The sequence below is a fragment of the Podarcis raffonei genome, chromosome 2 (genome assembly GCF_027172205.1).
Source record: "Podarcis raffonei isolate rPodRaf1 chromosome 2, rPodRaf1.pri, whole genome shotgun sequence".
NCBI lineage: Eukaryota > Metazoa > Chordata > Lepidosauria > Squamata > Lacertidae > Podarcis > Podarcis raffonei.
The window spans coordinates 82,494,822-82,519,586 of NC_070603.1; the positions used below are offsets into that span (position 1 = coordinate 82,494,822).

At 40.8% G+C, this 24,765-nt stretch overlaps 1 protein-coding gene across 3 annotated transcripts in view; it reads left to right on the plus strand.

Annotated features, from left to right (window-relative positions):
• The window catches only part of CACNA2D3 (calcium voltage-gated channel auxiliary subunit alpha2delta 3), a 486,071-nt gene that overhangs the window by 349,503 nt on the left and 111,803 nt on the right, over positions 1–24,765 (plus strand). For all 3 annotated transcript variants that reach the window (XM_053377842.1, XM_053377843.1, XM_053377844.1), the window contains 2 exons: positions 2,944–3,018; positions 18,719–18,802. In XM_053377842.1, coding sequence (XP_053233817.1) covers positions 2,944–3,018; positions 18,719–18,802 — 159 coding nt within the window. The remainder of the gene's footprint in view (positions 1–2,943; positions 3,019–18,718; positions 18,803–24,765) is intronic.

A 24,765-nucleotide genomic window follows, 5' to 3' on the forward strand; every position in this document is an offset into this window, starting at 1 on the left:
TAAGCAGAAACCTGTTTATGCTTCACTGGATCCATCCCACCATTTCCCTGGTGGTATATAAGATTGATCTTTACTTTAGAATGAACCTTATCTGAAGAGAGTGGCCTTTCATATAAAGTAATGTGACCTTTAAGCTAGAGAATGTCTTGAGAACAGTCACAATTGATTAAGAGATGATTTGGGCAATTTTAGAAATAAGTTGTATTATGCACTGCAAAACACACACAAACCCAACCCAGCAGGTTTAAAACTATTTCTGTATTTGATCTGCCTTCCCAGCGGTAAAGCTGTGTTGTACAGAACATCTGCCAAAGCTATCAGCAGCGGGGTTTTTCCACTAGGGGACATTTTAATGACTAGACATCAGTGATTTGAAGATACATTTATTGCAATCAATGAGGGCAGTCAGCTGTGTAACAGAAGCATTGTCAAAAGGGGTAGGATTGCTATTGAAATAAGTGCAGTGCTAAATTTGATTATGCATGTACTTTCAGGCCTAATACAACACTACATTGCTCTCAGATTACTTCCAATATATCTCTGAGGTTTGAAAGTGGAAATTGTATGAGCCTCTGAATTGGAAATAGTCCCTTTTTATGCATATAGTATTATGTCCATCTACTATTTTTTTACTCTCTTGATCACAGACAGTAAGGTGCCTAGGTCCAATTACCAGAGTCTCCTGTTGTCTTTCAGTACTGAAGTGGTTTAAACCAAATCAAGGTTTTTCCTTATCTCCAATAAGTTTAAAACAACAGCTTCCATTTTCCATGGAAAATAAAGAGCAGCACATCTTCTGCACTTGATAATTACGTTTTAGGTTCCTCCTTTCTGATAAATCCTATTGCTCAGTAAAGGAAGCAGGGATGCTTCATTTTTCTCTTCCCTTCTGTAAAGCCAAAGTTCTGCTGCCAGTAGAACTGGAGAAGGGGTAACGTTTGCCCTGCCAAAACCCTGGGGTGTAAATGGTAAGCATCATAGCCCAATCCAGGATATTTTAATTTAAAAATCTGAGGAGCCCTGAGCAGGCATATTTGAAACTCCTTCCCTCATTTTAATTTAGCAAGACAGCTGGATTTCTCACAAAGCACAACAATTGAGATTTCACATTGAGCTCAGTCATAAGCTCTGTCAGTGACAGCTGTGCCGGTTTCTGGGAAGACTGTATTTGGGGGGCTTTCTCATCCAAAGGAACCACAGAAACTAAAATAAACAAGACTTGCTTCCATAGATTCTAAGGATGGTCGTGGAGATTTGGTGGCAAGTAGAGCCCTCTTAAGCATCTTCTTGCACTTTTTCCTGGCATGGGATTCTATAAGTGATAAGTGTCTACTTGTGACAGGGAAATCCATCATATAATAATTTTACTTTTACCTTTTACCTATTCCATCATATGTGTCTCTTCAGAAGTAAGCCCCAGTGAGTTCAGTAGGACTTACTCCCAGATGAGTGTGTATAGGGTAGTGGATTAGGTGAAGTCCAAGTTATACTGCTGGCTCAATAAATAAATAAAAAGGCAATGAGTGAAATACTAACATTTGACAATAGTGGGTTGCCATACTGATCAATATGTGTTTTAGTTTAAAGGGATGGGGCCAAGAGAGAGAGGTGTGGCTAGAGGAGGAAAAGAAGGGCCAAGAGCCCCACTGTGCCCTGGAAGCCATCCCACAGCCACTACTGGCAGCACTAAATGTGTTAGATTGATGTGTATATATCTGTTTATTTCCCCTAAAATACAGAAGAGATGCATGCATGCTATGAGGTGGATATTGTAGCTCTGTTGCTTCCTGCAGGGATGTGGAACCTCAGGCCCGGGAGCCAAATTCAGTTCTCCAAGCCTCTCTGTCGGGCCCTTCAGTTTGTCCCCATGCCACACACCTCACCAGCCCCTCTTTGCATCCTCCCTGAGTGTCCTTGAACTCTGGTAATGCTCTTGCTGCCTGGATGGCAGATAGAGCAGGCTGTGGAAATGTGTGTAGAAAAAAACCATCCTCAGATCTGTGGATTAAGGGCAGTTTACAAATTCAATAATAAAAATAATAGTAGGACAGTCGTACCTTGGATCCCAAAGGCCTTGCGTGTAAAACATTTTGGCTCCTGAACACCACCAACCCGGAAGTGAGGGTTCTGGTTTGCGAACTTTCTTTGGAACCCGAATGTCCGATGCTTCCACGGCTTCCGATTGACTGCAGGAGCTTCCTGCAGCCAATCGGAAGCTGTGCCTTGGTTTCCGAACATTTTGGAAGTCGAACTGACTTCCTGAACGGATTCTGTTCAACTTCCGAGGTACCACTGTAGTAGTAGTAGAATTTGCCTTTTATCTTTTGCTTCTAGCCCTGCCCATCATTGTTATGTGACACCCCCAAGAAGGTTGCCCAGAGATCCCCACCCCTAATATACTGAAGTCCCCAAAGCTATAGGGATTTTTTTTTTTACTACAGTGGTACCTCAGGTTAAGTACTTAATTCGTTTCGGAGGTCTGTTCTTAACCTGAAACTGTTCTTAACCTGAAGCACCACTTTAGCTAATGGGGCCTCCTGCTGCTCCGCGCTGCCGGAGCACAATTTCTGTTCTCATCCTGAAGCAAAGTTCTTAACCTGAGGTAGTATTTCTGGGTTAGTGGAGTCTGTAACCTGAAGTGTATGTAACTTGAAGCGTATGTAACCCGAGGTACCACTGTACATGTTAAATAAAAGGGACTTCACTTGAATTTGAGCAAAATGCTTTGTTGCTAAAGGCTTATAATGGCCATGTTTGAAGTGCCAAGGCACAAAGCACCAGTAAATTTTCCTGAAAACTCACTACTGAAATGTATTTCTGTGCAGTTCACATTTTTTAGATGGGTCCTGTGCCAGAGAACTTCCTGATGCTTTGTGTTCCAAAAGTTTACCTGCTCTGTAGGCCCTATTTATTCAGGTTCTTTTCTTTCCTATATCCTTACAGTTAGGTATTCATGGATATGCATTCGCAATCACGAACAATGGATACATTCTGACTCATCCAGAACTCAGGCCTCTGGTAAGATAAAAAATATGTTGACCGATTTTATACATGCCGAGATAGAGATGTTTACATTTTCTTCTTCTTCTTAAGATATACAGAATTAAAGAGCAGAGTGTAATGGTTTCACAAGGACGACTACTAAAAAGGCTACTATTTAAACATAAATGCTGCAGACATTTTTCCCCCTAGAAGCTCCAATGCAAATAATAACATAAGCCTTTGGGTGATATAGAAATGCACAGGTTGTATGGTGAGAGACCCAAACCCCTGTAAGTTCAAGGCAAAGCCATAAATTGCTGCAATTATGTACACTTACATTAAAGTGGAATTCTGTGTTCCTAAGTAATAGCCCCTATTTGTCATGTTTAAGTGGACTCAAATTTCTAAAACTGTGTGGATATTGTATGCAAGCTCCTTCTCTTCTTTATCTTCGCTTGAAGGATTATTCCCCCAATTACTCTTTTGTAAAAAAGTGAAAATTCATTTCCATTACCCTTTTTGCCTTCTTTTAATTAACCAGAGTCAGAAAGAAGTTTGATGTGCCTGTTATATAAAAGTTTATTGAATGATAGCATAGGCTGTAGCTTCATTTTTTTGGTTTTATAGGAACACTTTAAGAGTTTCATCACCATTGAATCTAACTAAAGGAGTGGCATTAGTGAATTCACTATAATATAATATATAATATAATATAATATAATATAATATAATATAATATAATATAATAAGTAGGCACTTAATGTAATTATCAGAATTCAACAATATATAAGCAGAAAGCAGCAATATATCTCAGAGGAGTATTTGCATATTTTAAAAAATCAGGATTATTGTACAGAAGGATTGATGGAGTCATAATTGGAGCTTGCACAAACATTTATCCCTCTAACGTTTGGATTAGGCATTACACTTGGTTAATATTTACATTTGAGTGGTTTTGATGAGAAGATGAAATGAAATTGTCAGAACACCAATATTTTCCTGGCTGTTCCTCCTTCCACCCCCAAGAAGTTATGTTTTAAAAAGAGAACAGTGCAAAAAGGCAGTGGAATTACTTTTTTGGTATAAACTGTTAGACGAATTATCCTACCTATAAAAACTGCTTAGTATTTTGGGATGGGAGCAGCAGTGTAAAGCTGGGGGTAGCAGCAGATGTGATGTTAGTCATGCTATTAGCAATTATGTGAATTGCTTCTCAAAGTGAACTGCCTGCATGAGCAGAGCAAATCGGGAGCAGGATCCTGGTGTGGGGTGTCCCTGCTGTGGTCTCAGTCTACATCAGGCCCCCTGCACCGGCTGATTGCAATGTGAGGAAGCTCCCTTTTGTTTTAATTGCAAATAGCAGGTGTTGTGACCCCAAATCAGAACTGCAACAGGACACAGTCTGCCTCTTGTGTCTGCCTCCTGTGCTGGGGCCATAGTCACTCCCAGCACCTGCAATTTGCTTTTAGATTTCAAAACACTCATTTGCTAATTGCTTGAATGTAGCCTTCCTTAGTTTATCATTCAGTCTTCTAATAGGGTGGGGCTTTGCTTCAGACTCCCCCCCCACACACACACATGTAGATGGCGGGGGGGTCAGAACCAGCAAGCATAACCTTGTTCTCTCCTGGTGTGATTACAGTTGTTCAAGAGAAGAATGGCTGAAACAGTCTTATGTATTTCCTATTTAATTCTCTCTCCCATCCCGCCCCCGCCCCCCAATACCAACCCATGAGATAGATCAGTGTTGTTTCCATTTTAAAAACAGGGAACAAATTCCGGGAGGCAGTGGGTTCGTTGCTGTCAGGGAATCTGTAAAAGGGAATAAGAAACCCAGAATCTCCCAGATCCAACACAGTGGCTGCAATGGATATTGTATAAAGCTAATCTGGAAGTGGTGGGTTGAATCCAGCACCGCATGTGTGAAGTTCCACTCACATAATGAGATTTCCCCTTATGCATGGAAGGGAACGCAAGGAAGAGAAGTGTGGTGCTAGCAGAGCAACAGCAGTGGATGTTCTTCAGTTCTTAGATTACCTGGTTCTTAGATATTGTCTGGTGTGTCCCCCCACCCCTCAGAAACAAAACAAAACAAATTTACCATGTGCCACTAATATGTGGCCAAGATATAATCAGTACACTTAGCTTTGTCATTAGTACAGCTTTTAAAAAAGAGTTTGTGAATAACTCTTTAAAATGTCATTTGGGTAAACAGGATTTCTTACAACCTGTATAGTCTCCTTCCCCACCTTTTCTACATTAACAAGTTATAGAAAATATGGACAAATATCTCACCATGCCTTGTTCTCAGCAGTGAAATTTAAAAGAAAAACTCCTGGAGAGTTTAATTCTAGTTTATTATTGCTAGGTGGAACACACACAAACTCAGCAAATGTTGTTTCACTTAAATATAGTTTTCTGTGAGTATTCAGCTTTTGTTCAACTCTATATATTCCTTTGTAGATATATGTGATGCTTTGCAATGTATTATAGGAAAATACACACTCTTTGAAACCAGTTTTGCACTTTAAGAGCATTATAAGGAGAATGTTCTTTTCTGGTTGGACTAGATCAAGATGAATTCTTTAGGAAGTAAATCAAAAGTCCTCAGAAAGCTTTGCTAATAACATTGTTAGATGCTATTTAATTTCTGCATATGTAGGAACAAAATGTCAAAAGAGACCGTTTATAATATTCATGGATTCTTTTAGAAACCTCTTGTCCTCCCCAGTTTCCTAGAACTCCCACATCCTATTTTACTGACATTATTTGATGTACTGAACAAAGTCACACAAGCTGTTTAGAGTGGTCCTAAAGTCTTTCACATCTCCCTCGAGCATTACATAGATGGCTGTGAGCCTATTGTGCCCCCCCCCCAAAAAAACAAAAACAAACCACAACGGATTTCCACTCATACAACTGGATTTTCCCTTCTGCTCCCCCTGCAGGCCTTTGTATGCTCTGTTATGGGAGACCCTTTGGAGCAGATTTTGGGGGCTGTTGGGAGCTCCATGAGAGGGAGGGAGGGAGGGAGGGAGGGAGGGAGGGAGAGAGGGAGAGAGAGAGAGAGAGAGAGAGAGAGAGAGAAGGAAGGAAGGAAGGAAGGAAGGAAGGAAGGAAGGGCAGCCCTGTGGTATTCAGGGAACTCCACTCATGAGACATTAGATTTCATCCTATGTGTTTACTAGATCCTATTTTCTTTCATGGCCTGTTTCTATAATGATTCAAAAGGACACGGAAGGATTCATTTGTGTAAATATGTATATGCTGCAGGAATACGTATCTCATTCAAAAAGAGCATTTGAACTAAAGCCTTGTGTGGACCATTAGTAAACACATAAACTTCTTTATGTGCAGCACCCCCCTTATTTTGCTCAGCGGTACATACCTTTCTGTTCCATTTAAATGAATGGGTATCCTGTTTCTGCAAGGAATCTATGACCACACAAAAGGCACATACTAATTGTAGAACAGGGATCCAGGAGGATATCCGTTGATATTCCATTTAGTTATGCTCCAAGCTAAAGGACTGTGTAAAGACTGTGAGATCTGTTCAGTTAGTATTCAAAACAAGTTCCTGGGCTTTCAGAATCCTTTCATCCAGTTGGTGGATCTCAGGATTCTAGTACAAAGTAGGTCCTGCAAGGCAGGTATCTTCCTACATGGCTCTGTGAAACTTAAAAGTAACACAAGGGCCCTTACCTTGTCTTCTTCCTCTCTTTAATTATGGGTTCCATAAGCTAGATCTCATGCATTCCTTGTTTAGGAGGGAAAAGTGGAATGAATTCCAGCAACAATAAATGATACAAGACAGATTGGCAAATGATGTAATCTTCCTTCCTTGTTTTTGTTCATGACAGCAGTTTTTTTAATGGGAAAAAGTGGATGTTTCCCTTCCTCACATCACTGCACATCTCTGGCTCATTACCATACACAATCATTCCAATGGTAAGTGCACAGATAAATAAAACTGTGAGGCCAGGGAGCTCACTACATTATATGCATTCCATGGGTTTTTAGGGTCCTGATTTTTATTTTAATCTGGATCCTTCAGCATGGTTTCATATCAGCACAGCAATAGAAGGAACTTAAAAGCCATCTCCATTTTCTCATTTATTTGAAGGACATGAACATATATCCTGATTAGCTTGTGTATGCTGTGCAGGTCAGAGGTGCTTGTGGGATGAAGAGCAACTTAATTGCGATGAACTCAAATGATAAACTAATAACCAGTAGTAACTAATGATAGAAAATTCCCATTTAATGTTTTATTTATTTTTAGTGGTGCAGTGATTACTGGAATGGTTTGTTACGGTGGGGAAATTGTAAATGTGAATGGGCCAGAAGTCATTATGTGTATGAAGGAAATTTGCTCTCAGATCATATGTTATTGGGACTATGAAGATTTTTAAAAATACTGTGTTAGCCATGCAATAGGAGGAGATATTGTGAAATACATTCCCCTTTGGAGGGGACTAGAAAAACTGGCTAACATGTTTAGTAAGTGCATTATACAAAAAGTCAAGTTAAAGCTCTCTAACTATTCTTCATTTCAACCATATTTTGATTGATATGTTTGCTGACTTGAACTTTATAACTGAATCATCTTGTTGAGATTCCGTTCCCTGCCAGGTTTACACAAATTAGAAAGGGGGGAATCTGTGACCTTGCATAGGTTGTTGGACTACAACTCCCATCATGCGTGCCACTTGGGGCTGATAGGAGTTGGAGCCTAACAGCAATCTGGAGGGTTCAGCATTCCTGACATCAATAACACTTTGAATTGTGATCATTGTCAATTAAGTTGACATTCTCTTGATCAAGTCTTCAAGAAGAAAGCTAGAGTTGACCTTCAGAGGAGTGCAGTAAGTTTAAATTAGCCACAGAATCTTCCAAACCCTATGGATAAACAAAGGTGAGTGTAACTCAAATCATCTGAGCAGCTTTCGTTATAGATACTTATGCTGGTGATGAACTATGTAAGATCAGACATTAGATGGCAGCATAGCACTGCCATGTATAATCAACCATTGACATAGCCTTCACTGGAATCTGAGCAGGCAGAGCCATTATTCAAAACACACACACACACACACACACACACACACACACATGCATGTTTTGAATATGTTGTGTTTATGTAAAAAGTGAAAGTTAAGACTTGTATTGAATGTGTTTCTCTTTACTGCAAAACACAGTATTATTAAAATTCAGAAACAAAGCCCCACTGGCATAAAATCATATATGGCAACAAGGAAACAGAAACTCTATATGTTTCACTTTCTGCTACATTTGAAAGCTCTGTTTGGCTGCAGTATGGAAATATTAACAGGAAATGTTTCCACGGTCCAAAGAAGCAGCCTTGAAAAAATGCATATACTTAAAACGCACAGTTTTAAATATATAAATATATATATTCTCTTCCACAACGGGAAAGCTAGTAGGCGTCAGAGAGACAAAAAAGGAAAAACACCAGCCACAATTCAAAACACAATAGTAATGGCTCCTCTTGTATTACAGATTAGAATATATAGTAATACTGTGTAAAACAGAGCACAGGAAACATCCTCAAATTAATTCCATTTGTTCTCATCGTGTGTCTTAAAAACATAAAATTCTGATCTTAATACATATATAGTGGTGTAATATATATATATTATTTGTAAAAAAAAATACATTCTTAGGTACGCACACACACACACACACACACACACACACACAGACTGTGTTTTGTTACCCTACATCATGGTATAGTATCATTCACAGAGACATTCTCACATGCTGAATGTCAGCTGGGCTGCTGAGTCCAGCCACTTCAATCAGTAACTTAGTTTTTCTTTTTAGTGAGTGAAAGTCACTCAGTCACTTAATTGACACCTCTAAAATTGTTGAGACTCTTCCTAAAACTTTGAAGAGCATTGCCACCCCCTAGTTCCTCTCCCCCAAGTGATGAAAAAGAAATTGGGCTGAATGAAGGCTTATAAGGGAGTAACTGCTCTGAGAGACCCAAACAATTTAGAATTTGGGCAGAGTAAACCCAGTTTGTGCTGCTCGCTATGGTTAGGAGGTGTCCTCCTGACAGGCCTCACCAGCAGTGGGCTGCACCACTGCAGAGGCCCTTGCCAAAGGTGGTATTTCAAGCAGCGGTAACCAGCAGTAGGTCCTCAGAGTGATTTGGGGGCGAGGTCAGAGCTGGGCTGGCAATGGATCAAAGCAAACACAGTTCCTGGAGAGGAGTCTAATTTTGGACCCCTGAGCTGCAGCAGCCTGAAGCTGGCACAGCAAAATAGGTACAGCATCTCTTCCCTCACCTTCTGCCTTAGCCAGCAGGAGCCAACAGCAATGAATCTTGCTCCTGTTAGAACTGCACCCTTAAAAGCCTACACTCTTTGGGCTTTCAGTGTGAGCACATATACACTCAGATTTTCAGTGGTTTTCACAATCTACCTGGGAAGCTGTCCTGTGGACCAGCAGTGGTGTTCTGTGCTTGGACCATCCAAAGCTCCTCATCAAGAAATGAGCTGCCTTGTTCTCATCCATAGGAACCTTCTAACCATTCTTTAACATTTGTTCCATGTAAAGTGCCTTGTTGTGGTAGATGCAATGATGCCAGCTCTATAGCCAAGTTTGTGTACACAATCTTTCTCCCTTGGATGTTTCAGCCACCATGTATCAGCATGGACATTGCAAGTGGGACAAAATTAGGCCCATACTGTATAAATAACATTGGAAGTGTTTTAAATTAAAATGCCAACTATATTCAGGATATTTCTCCTCATACTGTCAAAATTTCTCAATGGACTGAGAAATAAATCCAGCTGAAACAAATGGGACTTAATTCAGATGCATTCTGATCCAAATAGTGCGCTAGTATAAATCAGAGGCAATTAAAAGTTTACCGCCTCTGAATATGGAATTTTGGCTCTCATAACTATTGAAATCAGTGCGCCTTTTCAGTAAAATCTGGTTTCAGTTGAGGTGTAAGTTTCTCAGTTTGCTTATTGGAGTTATACAGCTTTAAACTTATTTCTGTGGGACTATTCGCTCTAATAAAGTTTAATAGCATGTGTAAATGCTTCCAGTTCTGAGTCGTAGCCAATTTCACGTTGATACCGCATTAAGACCTTGGTCTTGAAAAAGCAGTTGATCCGCTACTTTCGGGTTGAGGGACCTGTCGCCCTCCCAAGTGAGGCTAGTAAAATGGTTCCAAATGGAACAGAACAGTAAATATAAGCATATTCCAATGTTTGACATAAACACGATTTGAGAGACAATAAAATATGAACCTTCCTTGGAATGTGTTAAATGTAATCTTGTTGTATAGGATAGATCTCAATATTGTGCTATTACAGACACTCCATCTGTGCAAGCATTTCAGCTTGCCAGGTACAATGATCAGCCCTCTCTTTCCCCTACACACTGCTCTGAGGGTTCTCCTGACCCCTCCAGACCCAATTTTGGTTGTGCAGCGGAAGAGAGGGAAGCCATTTTACATAAGTGGAAGCCCTTGCGCAGGCAAAAACTGCTCCATGAGTATATTTGTAAAGTTGTTCCACAAGAGTGTAGCAAGGAAAATTGACCAGTCATTCCTTGGAAATCATTTGAACTTGCTTCCAAGTAAATGTGATTATTGTTGAGAGTTTAGGATTTTGAACTATTCCTGTAAACTGCTTGAAGTTTTGCTAAAATCAAGTCGTATATAAATGTTAACTCCGATCTGTGACTCCAGTACTATTATTGTCCAAGAGCAAAGTGGTGTGTGTTCTCCCTGCCTACTTAAATGTATCAAAGGTCTTGGGGATAATAAAGTAACACATTTCAGTTTAATAATTTCGATTTGCTGGGGGGATGCAGGGTGGGAGGGGAGACTCCCTGGTCCTGAACAGGATAACTGTTCCCCTGAAAGACCAGGTATGCAGCCTGGGAGTCATTTTGGACTCACAGCTGTCAATTCTGTGTTCAGGGCAGCTGTTTATCAGCTCCATCTGGTACGCAGGCTGAGACCCTACCTACCCGCAGACTGTCTCACCCAAGTGCACGCCCTGGTTATCTCCTGCTTGGACTACTGCAATGCACTCTACGTGGGGCTGCCTTTGAAAGTGACTTGGAAACTACAACTAATCTTGAATGCGGCAGCTAGACTGGTGACTGAGAGTGGCCATCAGGACCATATAACACTGGCCCTAAAAGATCTTCACTGGCTGCCAGTACGTTTCTGAGCACAATTCAAAGTGTTGGTGCTGATCTTCAAAGCCCTAAATGACCTTGGCCCAGTATACCTGATGGAGTGTCTCCACCCCCATCACTCAGCCTGGTCCTCCTCCAAGGGTCTTCTGCTGGTGACGCCCTCCCTTCAGATGTCAAAGAGATAATTTTAGAAGACATCTGAAGGTAGCCATGTATTGGGAGGTTTTTAACACTTGATGTTTTTATTATGTTTTTTAGATATGCTTTAAGCCACCCAAGGTGGCTGGGGAAACCAAGCCAGATGGGTGGGTTATAAATAATAATAATAAAAAATGTTATTTGTTATTATTTTACAGCAGGCTGTTGAACTTTCATTTTCTGAAAAGAACCTCATCAGCTGTTGTACTTTGTTTTGTTTATAGGCACCAATGCTGGATTGAGAAACATCATGGATTAGACACAATTTAATTTAGGAATGTAATGTTAGCATTATGTTATCAAACCATAAGCGAGAAAAAGACATTGAGAAACTACCACAGGGTTTTATCCCCCCCCCAACAAATGGTATTTTAAAAAATTGAAAGAGAGATTCAAACCACACACCAGGTTTTCCATGCGTTGTTAAGAGCTTCTATAATAGATCATACAAAGACAAGCGGAAAATAGCCCCCTGCTGCCACTTGCCTCCAGAATCTAGGGTTCAAGGGTATACTTTTTTTCTATTGACATTGGTGCCCACATATGCTAAGAACACTGACTCCTGGTCAGTACCATCTTTCATCAATTTATCAAAACATTTCATGATGCCCACCAACCTTCGCACCTGCATGCCAAAACCCTGTGATTTCAATGAGCAAATCTGCCACTAGGAGCACTCTAACCCAGAAGCATATAATTGATGAAAGGATATCAGCTCATCGCCATAGCTAGTTTCTTACTTTTTCAAGCATTAGGCCCACTTACTCCATGCTAGCACTGCATACAGGCCATCAGCACCAGTATATAATCTCTTTTAACAATATGTATTTTCCATCAAGGAAGAGCTCCATATTAACAGTTTAGCCAGGTCAGGTACCATTTGCACTGAGCTCTCTGCATTTGCCCTGCATGAAAATAATCATGCAGTTTGCTTCTAGTTCCACTCCTCTTCGATCGCCTATTCTTACGACCACAAGTATGTGACAGCTTAACTTGGGTGTTTCTTTGCAGGTCACGTGATCTCACACTTATTTCTAGTCACGTAGGATAGCTCAGTGCAAATGAAACTTTCCTTACAGGCAAACTGCAACTCATGTACATAATAAGAACACAAATTCCCAACATTAGTTCAGATATGATGACAGTGTTGGTTTCATTTTTGTAGTAACCCTATATTCTACAAAATACTATTTGTTCTTCTTTCAAAAGGAAGTTTACATGAAAAATATTCACAAAATAATAATTGCCCTTATACAGTTGTTTTCATCATTGCCCTTGGTAAAGGAAGTTGTGTATATATATAGGAACGAAAGATAAAAACCTTCCCCTAAATACGATGGCAGTTTTGTACCCAAAGCAAGTTGCTGAGTTTAAGTTACCGGTAAATGTTAACAGCCACAATGCATTGTATGTAGCAAAAATGACCCGGTGTATTTAAAGATTGCTAAACCAGTATTAAGGCTTTCATAGCTGTAAATTCTGGGAAAATTTGTTTCTCCTAATATAGAAAAACAGAGAAATCCAAGTCTCAGAGGAAACATTAATGCCCCACTTAAACGGTGTTAGCCTTTCATAAGCAGCAAATCTCATTTCTCTCTGGGGAGTCCTGCCTGAAAACTAAGATAACCTACACTTACCCTTGCTTTTTCAGAGACTCCATAAAACTCTACAGCTGTAGCTGACAGTGGAATATTTAAATGATTTGAACAGTGTAAATGCCTTGTGTTCATTTAAATAACTGAAGAGTTCAATTACTTGAATGTCAACAATTATTCCTGTCGGAGTTTACATGTTAAAAAAGAAAGAGCATCTGAATCCCTGTGAGGGCATTAAATTGCTATCTAATTAGCAATCCTAAATTACATATATTAAAAAGATAATTAACAGTTTGAATGCCTTGCTGGAAAAACCAGTTGCACATACAAATGAAATGCAAGAAATTTGGTAGTGATATACTTGCAGTTTACTTTGCTTCTTTACTTTCAACTTTGACGTTAGGTAGAAACAAGCTCACCGAGTTTTAAGTCTGGTAATGTTGAAATGATGGCAGATGGTTTAAATTATTTCCACTCTAAGGAGATATAATTATAAGCAGCTGTCAGTTTTACATAATCCTGAATGATAAGGTCTTAAGAATGCAAATTAAATCCTAAATTAAGAGGGTTTGCCGTGGAAAGAATCAAGTACCCGTCACACTACTAATCTGCTTGTATGTGGTTGATCTGATCTGAAGGTATTGTTTACCCAGTCTTTATAGGTACATAAAGATCTGTGCACTATTTTCTCTGTCATTAATTTAGACCAGGGGTAGCCAGTGTGGTACCCTCCACATTTTATTTAGCTCCTATCATCCCTGGTTATGCTGGCCGAGGCTGATGGGCATTGGAGTCCAATGGTAGCTGGATGGCACCATGTTGTCTACCCCTTATTTTGATCAATACTTGTTAAAGCCTTGTAGTAAGGAAGCCCCTTTTAGTCATGCTTGATCCATTTGGCTCTCCAGAAATACAAAACAGAGGGCAGATTCTCTATTTCATATGACAAAATTTCCACAAGGCATTTTACCACAAGATCTAAGTGCTTCAGGCTATTCCATACAGCTGCCTTTTCACATTGTGAAAGTAGTATTTACCACGTGGGGGGGGGGGCTTTTGAAAAGCAGCAAGTTCCAACTGTACTGAAGAGTGACTTTATCTCCTCAGAAGTAGCATGAGATGACGGCCAAGGTAAAAATACAGATACCTCAGCTGTATAATCTGTCTATAGCAAAGGTTCTCAGCTCAGAAAGAATGGGGCTTTGAGGGCCTTTAGACTCCAGGCTTGTGGGATCTGCTCTGTTTTTAGTTAGTTTTTTTACTAGAATCCCAGGATCCACCAACGAGAGTCAAAACAGTAATGGGGGTGTCAGCATATTCTTAGAATTAAGTAACAGAGTGCCTCTGAGCATATCCTCATAGTCCTGTCACACACAAAATCCTACCCCAACAAACTTTATCTCAGCAGCCTAATTTAGAAGGGTGGTGTTGTTGTTGTTATTATCAGTGTGTCAGAATCACACATTATCAGTCAGAATCCTTGCTGATATGCTGTAAATCAGTCTGAGATCTAGTGGAAGCTGATCTATCTTCTGTCTAGCCAGGGCATTCTGATCTACCTTCTGCTTCAAAGTTATCCAAAGTTGAAAATATCTACGGGAGAGGAGGGTGAAGTTCCAATAGCTCCCATTTTCAGTTGCATAGGTGGATTCCTTACAATACTTGCATTGTTATGATTAGGTAGGTTTGATGTATTAGAACAAAGACTTGCCTGAGGAGGGATTAGTCAGCTTCTTTTCATACATTCATATATTCATGCACTCCTGCATTGCAGGTGGTTGGACTAGATTACTCTCAGGGTCCCTTCCAACTCTACAATTCTATAATTCTGTGGTACCAACAGCTGTTTATATCTTTTTAGAAGACTTTTTCACTTTGAGAACCAGATGTTTAGATGTGTTCTGTGTTATTTGTAACATAAGCGTGTACGGCGGGGCGGCGGATGAGAAATCAAAATTTTCTCATACGTTACATTGCTAGGGGATTCTTTCAGGGCTGTACATCTTTATTTGCTTCCCTTTTTCCCCCTGTGTGAAAGCTGAGGTTTATTCCCCCACCCACTGCCCCTCCTTTTATGTGACATAGTTAAGGGTTGGGTTTTTTTCATTGCATTATGGGTTGGAAATTTTACTGCATGGCAGATTGCTACTGCCAGCTGGCATGGACATCCTATCCAAAATAACTGGTCTTCATTGCCAACCATAATCTAAGAATTTCTGGATTAAAATCTTAAATTATAGCTTTGGTCTGCAGCTCTTTCTTTGGAAAGGGAGGGAAAAGGTTAGCTCTTATTCTCTTATAAGAAAGCAAAGAAAGTCACACTTTTGTTTAATCTTAATCTTGGGAGTTTGCTTTTACAAGGACCCTTTTATGAGTGAACACATTTCAAATGCTTTACAAATTCAGGGCCCAGCAGGGCTCAGTAAAGGATCATGCTCAGCTACAAAATAAATGCAGCTCACATGATACTAGGATTGCAGGAAACCAGGTTTTTTTTTAAGCAAATTAAATAAAAAAAGCTTAAAAGCCTGCCAGTGGAGATTTAAACCGAGAGCCCGTGCTGCTCCCAGACACATCCCCGGGGGAGAGTTGTACGTATGCCAACTTAATTCTTCCTCTGGGAATTTAACTCCGATAAATGGAGCAGAGAGGTAGTTTTGCAACTCCAAAGGCTGAAGCCTAACTTCCATTCTAATAATGAAACCCAACACTGGGTGGGGTTCCCTGGGCTAGACTTGTCACGTGATATTTCTGCCTTACCTTGTTAAGTGCTCACTCGCTAAGAAAGTATGTTGTCTAGAGCCAAGGATATTAGCAAACTGGATTTGCATGTTGCTTTTAAAATGTTACTCTCCCCCTCCCCCTCCCCATCTCCCTATTACATGCTTGAGTCATTTGGATATATGAACTAAACAAATTCCTTATCCCACCGGCAACACCTGGCACTGTTGCGTGCCCTTTTTAATTTCTGCTTCTTCCATCAATGCAGGGGAACAAGATCCAGCAGAGGTTCCTGCTGCAGGAAGATGGAGGGTACCTTCCCACTTCTCTTCAGGAAGGATTCCCAACTCTCTGGGGAAGCTTTCCAAAAAGAGGGGGGAAATGGTGAAAACCCCCTCTCCTTTCCCCGCAATGGGATTATTCTGTGAGTGAAGTTTGAAGCAGAAGTAGAGCACTGCTGAAATCAAACCACAGGCCTATCACGTCCAACATCCTATGTCTCTCACTGTGGCCAAGCAGATGACTTTGGGAAGTCAACGATCAGGACATGCAGGCAATAATAGCCCTCTCCCACGGTTGTTCCCCAGCGCCTGGACATCAACTATCTGGATTCAAGCCAATCTGTTTTATTTATATTAACGTGATTTACACCCTGCATTACTTATAACAACTTGAGTAAATCATCAGAGCAACAATGCAAGATAAAAGAAAGAGAAAAACTGAGATAGAAATAATTATAAAAGCATGTTAACAATAAGAACAGCAATATTAACGTTTCGGCAACGTGCCAGATTAAACCTGTAACAGTTACCCAAAAGCCTTCCAAAAACAAGGAGTTTCAGTGATTTCCCATGTTTGTTATGGGTTTCATACATGTTGCATTAGGCTGGTACTGCTATGAGCATGCCAATGCTGTCAGCCTCCTCCCTTGGGCAGCTCATAGTGGCTGCTAGAAAGTGGGCAAGGAGGAGGGGAGGCTGCCACCACTGAGGCCCAGCCCTACGTCCCATGCCAGCTCTGAGGGGCAGACAGAGGAAGAAAGGGGGAGCGGATCACAAGGAGTCTTGATTTTTTTATTTTAAAAAATGCTTTGTGTGTCTGCATTTAATCTTGCTCCTGTCTAAAATTTATTTATTTGTATATGTTTTACTTTTTGTAAATCTACCAAAGAATAAAACAAAATCTCAGGACAGTGGAGGGTGTGTAGTGGTGGAGGAAATGGGGGGGGGGGGGAGATGACAAAAAATGGGGTTGAGGAGGGTCAGTTGCAGGAGGGAGAAAGAAATCTCCCTATTTTCATTTGAGGAATGTTGGAGGGTATGTAATACCTCAAGAGGATTAGAGTGAGATTGAGAGGACAATCCAAGTTTTCCTTCTGCCAGGCTGTGGAAGAGGGTTGGATTGAGTGGAAGTCTCCCTCTGTGCAGCTCTGCTGTCTGAGCAGGCCTGCTGCCTGCTGCCATATATGAGGGTAGGCAAGAGTATTGGTTATACCAATGTCGGCAGAGCCCAGAGAAAAGGCCCCAAAATGTGCTGTTCTGAGAGTGGAGGAGGTGGCAGTTTGCTGTCTCTTAAGCAAGTTTCACTGCTGTTGGGTGATGGCCTCAAGCCTGATTCAAACCCAATCACTATGCCAGCCTGGAGCTTGTGAAGGAGCAGGTCTGAATGGTCTTCCCCCTCTTCCATTGCAGTGGAGCTGTAGCTGTAGTAAATAATTCCACCACTCTGCAGAACCCTGCTGGTGTGGAGTGGGGAGGTTGTATTTTGCCCTAAATGTGGAAATGTTGTGAAACATGCCGACCAAAATAAAAATGTTCAGAAGATGCTACACTCCTCAGAAATTTAGCCCTCTCTCACGTCTGTGTGAATAAAGGTAAAAATGTTTCTAGATTGCCACACTGAGATTACAGAATCCATTGTGCAGTGCAGCTGTGAACAAAGCATGTGTGCTTCAAAGAATTTAACACCTTTTCCTGAAGCAAACATTTCCTCAGAGTAATGCTGGCAGAATTTGTATAGGCAGTTAGATTTTTGGCAGAATTCATAGCTTGGTGCCAGAAAAGAGTTTTTCAGATGGATGTCTTTCCGTGGATTTTGTACAGCCTTAGTTTTAACACTGAGTAATACAGAATAACTGACTGTGTGCACTTGAGATGTACTCATAACAGAATACATTGATTTATTTTCTTGGGTGAGCTCACAACATTTCAATGTAGGTATTAGCTTTAACCCATAACAAGGTGTTTCTTCAGGGTCTCTCAGTTGTGATGTGCAGCAGGGGGCAGGATTTTCCCACATTACAGGAACGCCAGTGTCAAAGCCATTTGTCATCATGTGATGCTTATTTTAAAATGTGAGATTTACAGTGTTACCATATTAGTGATAAAAACAAATAGCATGTCTCTATTAGCGTGCTTCTTGTGTTCTCCCACCCATCTGCCCCCGTGAAAGGGTTGATAAACTACAGTATCAGCAGATATTAACACCAAACTTCCTAGGAATAGGGCCTTATCTTGTTTAAAGAGAAATATGTAAACGTTTTGTTGATAACACTTTAGGAAATATCACTTCCTGCATGGCTGCAAGAACTATTTCAGGATGTATTTTATAAACTTTGAGAGTACGACTTGCATACTTTCCATATGGTGTAGTAGCTGGTAGTCTGTGGTGTATCTGTGGTGCTCATACAAAGCAATTTTCTTTTATTAGGTGTCCAAGTTTATTTGTCCCTGATTCCTCGGTGTCAAGGGTACACTGACAATTGCTGTGCTTACATTCTGTGAAAAGGGCACGTTCTTATGAAAGGAAATCCATTCTGGAGCCGCCAAGAGTTGTGTTAAAACAAAACATTTGTTTGTGTAAAGCTGTGTGTGTGCTTACCTTGGGGTTAACCAAAATCATTGCTGAAACCACCCATTGCATCTAAACACCTATCTAGCATAAAAGCTGAACTTGAGGTTGTAAAGAAATGGCTCATCATTTTGTCCAATGACTTTTTTAAAAAAACAACAACAATTTTTTCTTTTAAACTCTAGTATGAAGAAGTAAAAAAGCGAAGGAAGCCCAACTATAGCAGCGTCGACCTTTCCGAGGTGGAGTGGGAAGACAGGGATGATGTGGTGAGTGATTTGTTCTGTCAGAGCTTGTCAGAAAGGTCATTGCATTCACTAATATACCACTTTCAAGTGTTAAGCAGCAGGAAGAAAAAAGAAGCGAAAGATAATGGCCCATGTTCTTCCCCTTCTCCATTCAAATTTTATTTTTTTCTTCTCATTTTGTATTAGTTCCCCCCCCCCCCCAGGTATATACAGTACTGACTTTCTCGCTCTCCTTCCGCTTCGTACATACGTATCCCCATGTATAGATGGACCAAGGATATATTGCCATTTGCTCTGCACAACATCTTGCATTCCATTGGTTACCATGGAAGTGACCTTCAAGGGCAGGCCATATTGGGTGGTGGTCCAGGGAAGCACTTAATAAGAGGCCGTGTGTATAAATCCCTATACTGCTTTGGTTCACTTGGTTCATTTAGTCTGCTGCTCAGTGACGGGGAGGGGGGGAGAGAGAGAGAATAGAAGAGAGCCCAGTGTTATATGGAGCCTGGGTGGGATTCAACTATTGTGCCCCGCTAGTGGAAACCCAGCTGATATACCAGCTGCAGTAGGAAGGGGCAGCAAGGTTTCAGGAAGCCAGAATCTGTATGTCATGTGGAGAGGATTGGCATAATATATAATTCTAGGGAGACTCATATTCAAACCCATGCTTAGGCCTACTCTCTCAGCCTAATGCTTCTCATAGCTGTATAGGTCAAATGAAACAAACACACTTGGCCACCTTGCGAAGCCTGAAAGGTGAAAAACCAGGGTATAAATATTGCAATAAATAAATAACCCGAATGTGCTTAGTGGAAAGATGGGAAATAAAGGTGATAAATAATCACAGGATGGATGATACATACAGCTATAAGGACTGGCAGAGGGAGACTAGTCCTGTTACAAGCTCCCCCAGCCATAGAGCTTGGTAAGATGAATGAGGAGGAGGTGCCAAACCCCACCATCTCCATAGGGGCAGAATTTTAAACTTTCAAAAGCCAGGAGTCACCTCTAGATCCTGCCGAGTAAATAACATTTAGATGTTAGATTACACAACAAGAACAAATCCTGTGCCAAATTTTGCCAGGCTGCTCTGTATCTCTGAAGAAGTTTCCCTCTTGCTTATGAAGCAGTTTAAAATGCCAGAAACCAACCAATATTTTAAAAAGAACCACATTTTTGGTCTCTGTCCAAACCCCAGAATCCAGAACTGCAGGATCATGTTAGTGCTGTCCATCTAACACCTTCTTTTAGGTATGTGCTAATCTTTTCAGTTAAGTTCTTTCTGTTCCAAGATCATGCTCCTCCCTTGTCCATATCTCTGTTGTCCAGTCAGTTTGCATCTCCCTTCTGTGTCATTCTTTATTTACATGTCAATTCCTTGAGCTGTACTGTATCAAAAGTTTTCCTTATGTCCATGGCTTAACCTTTGCCTGGTCTTTCTGTTACTTCCACCATAAATCTGATTTGTTAGGCATGATTCGTTTTGTGCAAATCCATGCTGACTGTCCTTAATTAAATCATAACTTTCCAGGTGTTCTCCTTTCGGTTCCTGTTATTGAGCTTTTCCCATAATGTCTGCGCCGACTAAAGTCATGCTTGCATGTCTGCATTTTCATAGATATTTCCTAGCACTCTTCTCAAATATCAGCAGTACATTAGCATCCCCTATATCCTTCCAAAACCCACTCATTTTGGAGAGCTTTTGAATATATCAACGGAAGGTTCCCATATTTACAGTGTCACGTCTTTCTGAAATCTGGGATTCATCACGTATGTCTGCCTCTGGAGCATTATCAGCATTCAGATGTAGGCATTTCTTATCCTTTTTCTCCAACTCAAGTTTATGTTTTCCTTCTCCCTTGCAAAATATATGTCTGATTCTGTCAGCCCACCCCTACTCAGTTTATAAATAATGAAACATTTCATGAGTTTAGCAGTGCCAGTCTTTCTTTATTTTGCTGATTAAATCAGCTCATCTTTTCAGGGACTTTTCACTTTTTCCCTTCAGCTCTTGTGATTTCTGCTCCTAAACATTTCCACTACATTTTGTGATGTTTCCTACGTTCTTTTCTGCATTTTCAACCTGAATTTGGGCTTAATTCATTTCAAAATGAGATTTGCGAGTGAAATTCCCTACTTGTGCAATTCAAATCAAAATACCCAGATTCTGCAATTGATGAAGTCCATTGAACATCTCACCAGAGACTCAGAGACTTCTGTTTAATCTGTTCATTATCACTCACTGGAGAGCATCTGCACTATCAAGCTTTCTAGAAGAAGGGAAAAGACTGACCCCCCTTCAAATTGAAACCACGATATGCATGTTGTCCTTAGACTAGTTTGCAGAGGTCAAGGGAGGGGCTTGCTGTTATAATGCTGCTCTCATCAAGAAAGGGACCAAGGGTAGTAGGAAACTGTTAGTACACCTCAGATCCTGTTGTCTCCGTGGTTGGAGCTGGAGCTGGGGTGGGGAGATTTATTTTTCTTATTCCCTGCCAGTCAATAGAATATTTGAAAGTGTGGTTGCTGACTCAGTACATCTCAGAGGCATAGAAGCTATTTGGTGCAACTCTGGATGTTTCAATCCACTATCTTGATTCAAAATGGCATCCAACTGTTGCTCCTATAGCAGTGGCAGCAAAACTGCACCAACGCAATATCTTGGGTTGACTCTGGACACAAACATGCCCAGTGTCAGCTTCCAATTACTTGGACATCTGCTGCAGCCGGCGTTTTGTTTGGGACCACATCCTCATCTCAGCCTTACTGTGACTTCAGCCAACACTCTGGCCCAGCGGCGCCAGGTATAGAGGGCAGAGGGGCTTCAGCTCCCCCAATATTTTTTGTGCCCCCCCAATAATGAGGGAGCCAGCACTGGTGCCCTCCGTGCGCCCCAGCCTCCACCCAGCAGCCCAGGAGCCAGGCTGCAGCTGGGATGAATGAAGCAAGGATCACCCACGCTCGTCCCAAACTCTGCACGGCTGGGAGGAGCGTGGACAATCTTTGATTCACTCGTCCCAGCCTCCACCTGGCTCCTGAGCTCCTGGACTGTGGCTGGGATGAGCAAACAGAGATTGCCCTCCGTGCATCCTGCCCCTGCCTGGTGCACTCCAGGTGGCATCACGTGACACCACGTCACATGACCACGCACCCTCAATGTGGGGGGGGGCAAGTCGATGCCCCTGCTCTGGCCCTCTGTTGGTTCAAATGTGACTGCTGTCGACCATGGCAATACTGCAGCCACCAAACAGTCCAACCCAAAAAGGCTTCCTTAGTGTTGATAGAGATATGTAGAAGCTGCCATCAGAGCTGAGCAGCTGTGTGGCTTCCAGCCTATTATGGCGCTACTGCCACAAACGAAAAAGCCTATTTGGCTTCCTCACTCATAGAACAGAGAGACTGCTGGTGGTTCCAGCACCAACATCACTGGGGTGGGGAGGAGTGGCGGTGAGTTCTGGGGGGACCTTTTTTTGCCCGGGGTGGGGGGTGGGCATTAACAACACCTTGCTCAGGGCCACCCAAAACCTGAAGCTGCAATACCTGGTTGTATACAAGTCAGGGAGTGCATTGCCAGTTGGCAGGGCTGGTGTAGAGGATGCAAGCTTATACTGTGATACATTTGTCAGCATGTCTGCCTGCCTCTTTACCCGTTTTCTATAGATTGCTTTGTGGCATTGTGTCCATTAACAAGACTAGAAAACATGCAGTTTTAATTAGATTAAAGGAGGTACAGTTTTATTTTGTGTGTAAAATGTCTTCCGTAGTGAAAACGAAGCTTTATATTTGGGAGTGCACATTGTGTTACTTAGAAGTATCTGGCCTGCTTTTGGATGAAAGATGTTCTGCATCCATATCGCTGGTCACCAGTTTCAACCCCAGAGAGGTAGCAGAACAAAAGTCTACAGAATAGATGAAAAACTGAGCTACAAAGCCAAGAACTCCATTCAGAGGGTAAAAAAAATAAAAATAAAAAATCTAATTCCCACATGCATACTTGATCTTAAAAGCTACGAGGGTTTTGGGGGCCCTTTTTGTAAAGTCTGTGACTTGCCTGAGGGTTGTGTGGGGAGTGGGCGCTGGAAGACTACAGGCTCTGAAATGGAGAAAAATGAGAAACATGTTAAAGATAAATGGAACAGTTCTTTAAACGTTAGAAAGTAGATTGTTAATTAAGACCAGCTCTCCTAGTCCAAAACCACAAAAGTTAAAAAGGGAAAATATTTCCAGAATTGCCTATTACGCATTGTGTTTATTTATATATATATATATATATATATATATATATATATATATATATAATGTACAAAAAACCTACAGTAAAATATATGTTTTATTTTATATATGCCTCCAGCGAAAAATTATTCTTTTACACTCGCTGACTGAAGAGTAAGATTGTTAGCTCCGATCTAGTTGGCCCAGAATTAAATTTAAAGAGCTGCAAACATTGCAGTTTTCAGTTTGTCAGCCATGCTCAAATTCTTCACAAAAACAAAAACAGCTCTTTCCTTGACAAGCTTTGGCAACAATTCCACCCCCCCACCCCACCCCAATAGCACAGTCCTCCTTCAGGAGGACATTGATAGCAAATCAACAATGAAAAAAGCCTGTCCCTATTGTCCAATCAATCATCCATGATGCATGCAAGTGGATTGGAGAAGAATAAATAGGTGCAGTCGTAGCAGAATAAGCTCACTAGTTTCAAATCCTGGAATGCAGCAGTGTCTTAAGGTATTCTGAAATGTTCTTTCTCCAGGGCTGTATGCATTATTTACACATTCAAATGCTATATTGTGTATGCTCTCTTAGGCTAGTTCAAGGTAAAATGAAAAAAAGAAAAGCAGAAATGATTTTTTTATTTATTGAAAATATTATTCAGGCTGCCATCCTGCATCCATTTTCTCAGGATTAAGCCCCACTGAACTTAGTGGAACTTCCTTCTGAGTCTGACATGCATTGAACACATTCTTCATCTATATAAATACCAGGGAGGTTGAAGCATGGGAAACAGAACATACCAAAATGACAATATACCAAAAACAAGAAAATGACATCATTTATAGCAATGTAAATATAGAAAGCTAGGGGGAGGAGGGAAGAAACACTGTATAAAACCAGTTTAAATTGACTATAAAGTAAAAACATTAAAATGCTTGGGCAAATAAATGTCCTGGCACTAAAATTGTGAGTTGAATTCCCAGTCCATAATTCAGATGCAAAACTCTGGTGCTCACATGACCATCCCACAAATATTACTTCATTGTCAGGCACAGAACCATGCTTACAGGGAGCTTCCAACTTTGGACTACATCCTGTAATCTCTAGAAAGAAATTTAAATTAAGAATGTGTGGAACCCATTTGGAAGTCCCACCAGTTTTATATAAATTCCTTTAGCTTTCTCTGAAACTCTTCAGATATTCCTCCTGAGCAGAAACCTTCACCTCAAATCTGCATATTGATTAAAAATTGGAGACAGTTCTCGTCTTTTTTTTTAATAAAAGTTTTTATTAGTTTTCAATACAATATACATATGATACCATACCAAAGGTTTATCACAAAAGGTATATATTATGGACTTCCTTCAGCTTATCTGCCAATCATCCATAGTCAAATTTTAGTTACGCATTTCCTAAATTTAATACTGCCTTTTTATATACCTTCCCAATCTTATTTTTCTTTTTTACAGTACTCCTCAACCTTTCACAGAGCTTCTTGAAATCCCACAAACGTTGTTTGTTCATCACATATATTTTTCAGATACTCTACAAATTTTCCCCAGTCCTCGATGAACTTATGGTCTCGTTGATATCTAATCTTCCCAGTTAATTTGTCCAGTTCTGCATAGTCCATCATTTTCGTTCTCCATTCTTCCAGGGTCGGTACTTCCTCCTGTTTCCATCTTTGGGCCATTAATATTCTCGTCGCTGTAACTGCATATTGGAAAAGTTTACAGTCCTTTCTGTTTATTTCATTTCCTACTATTCCT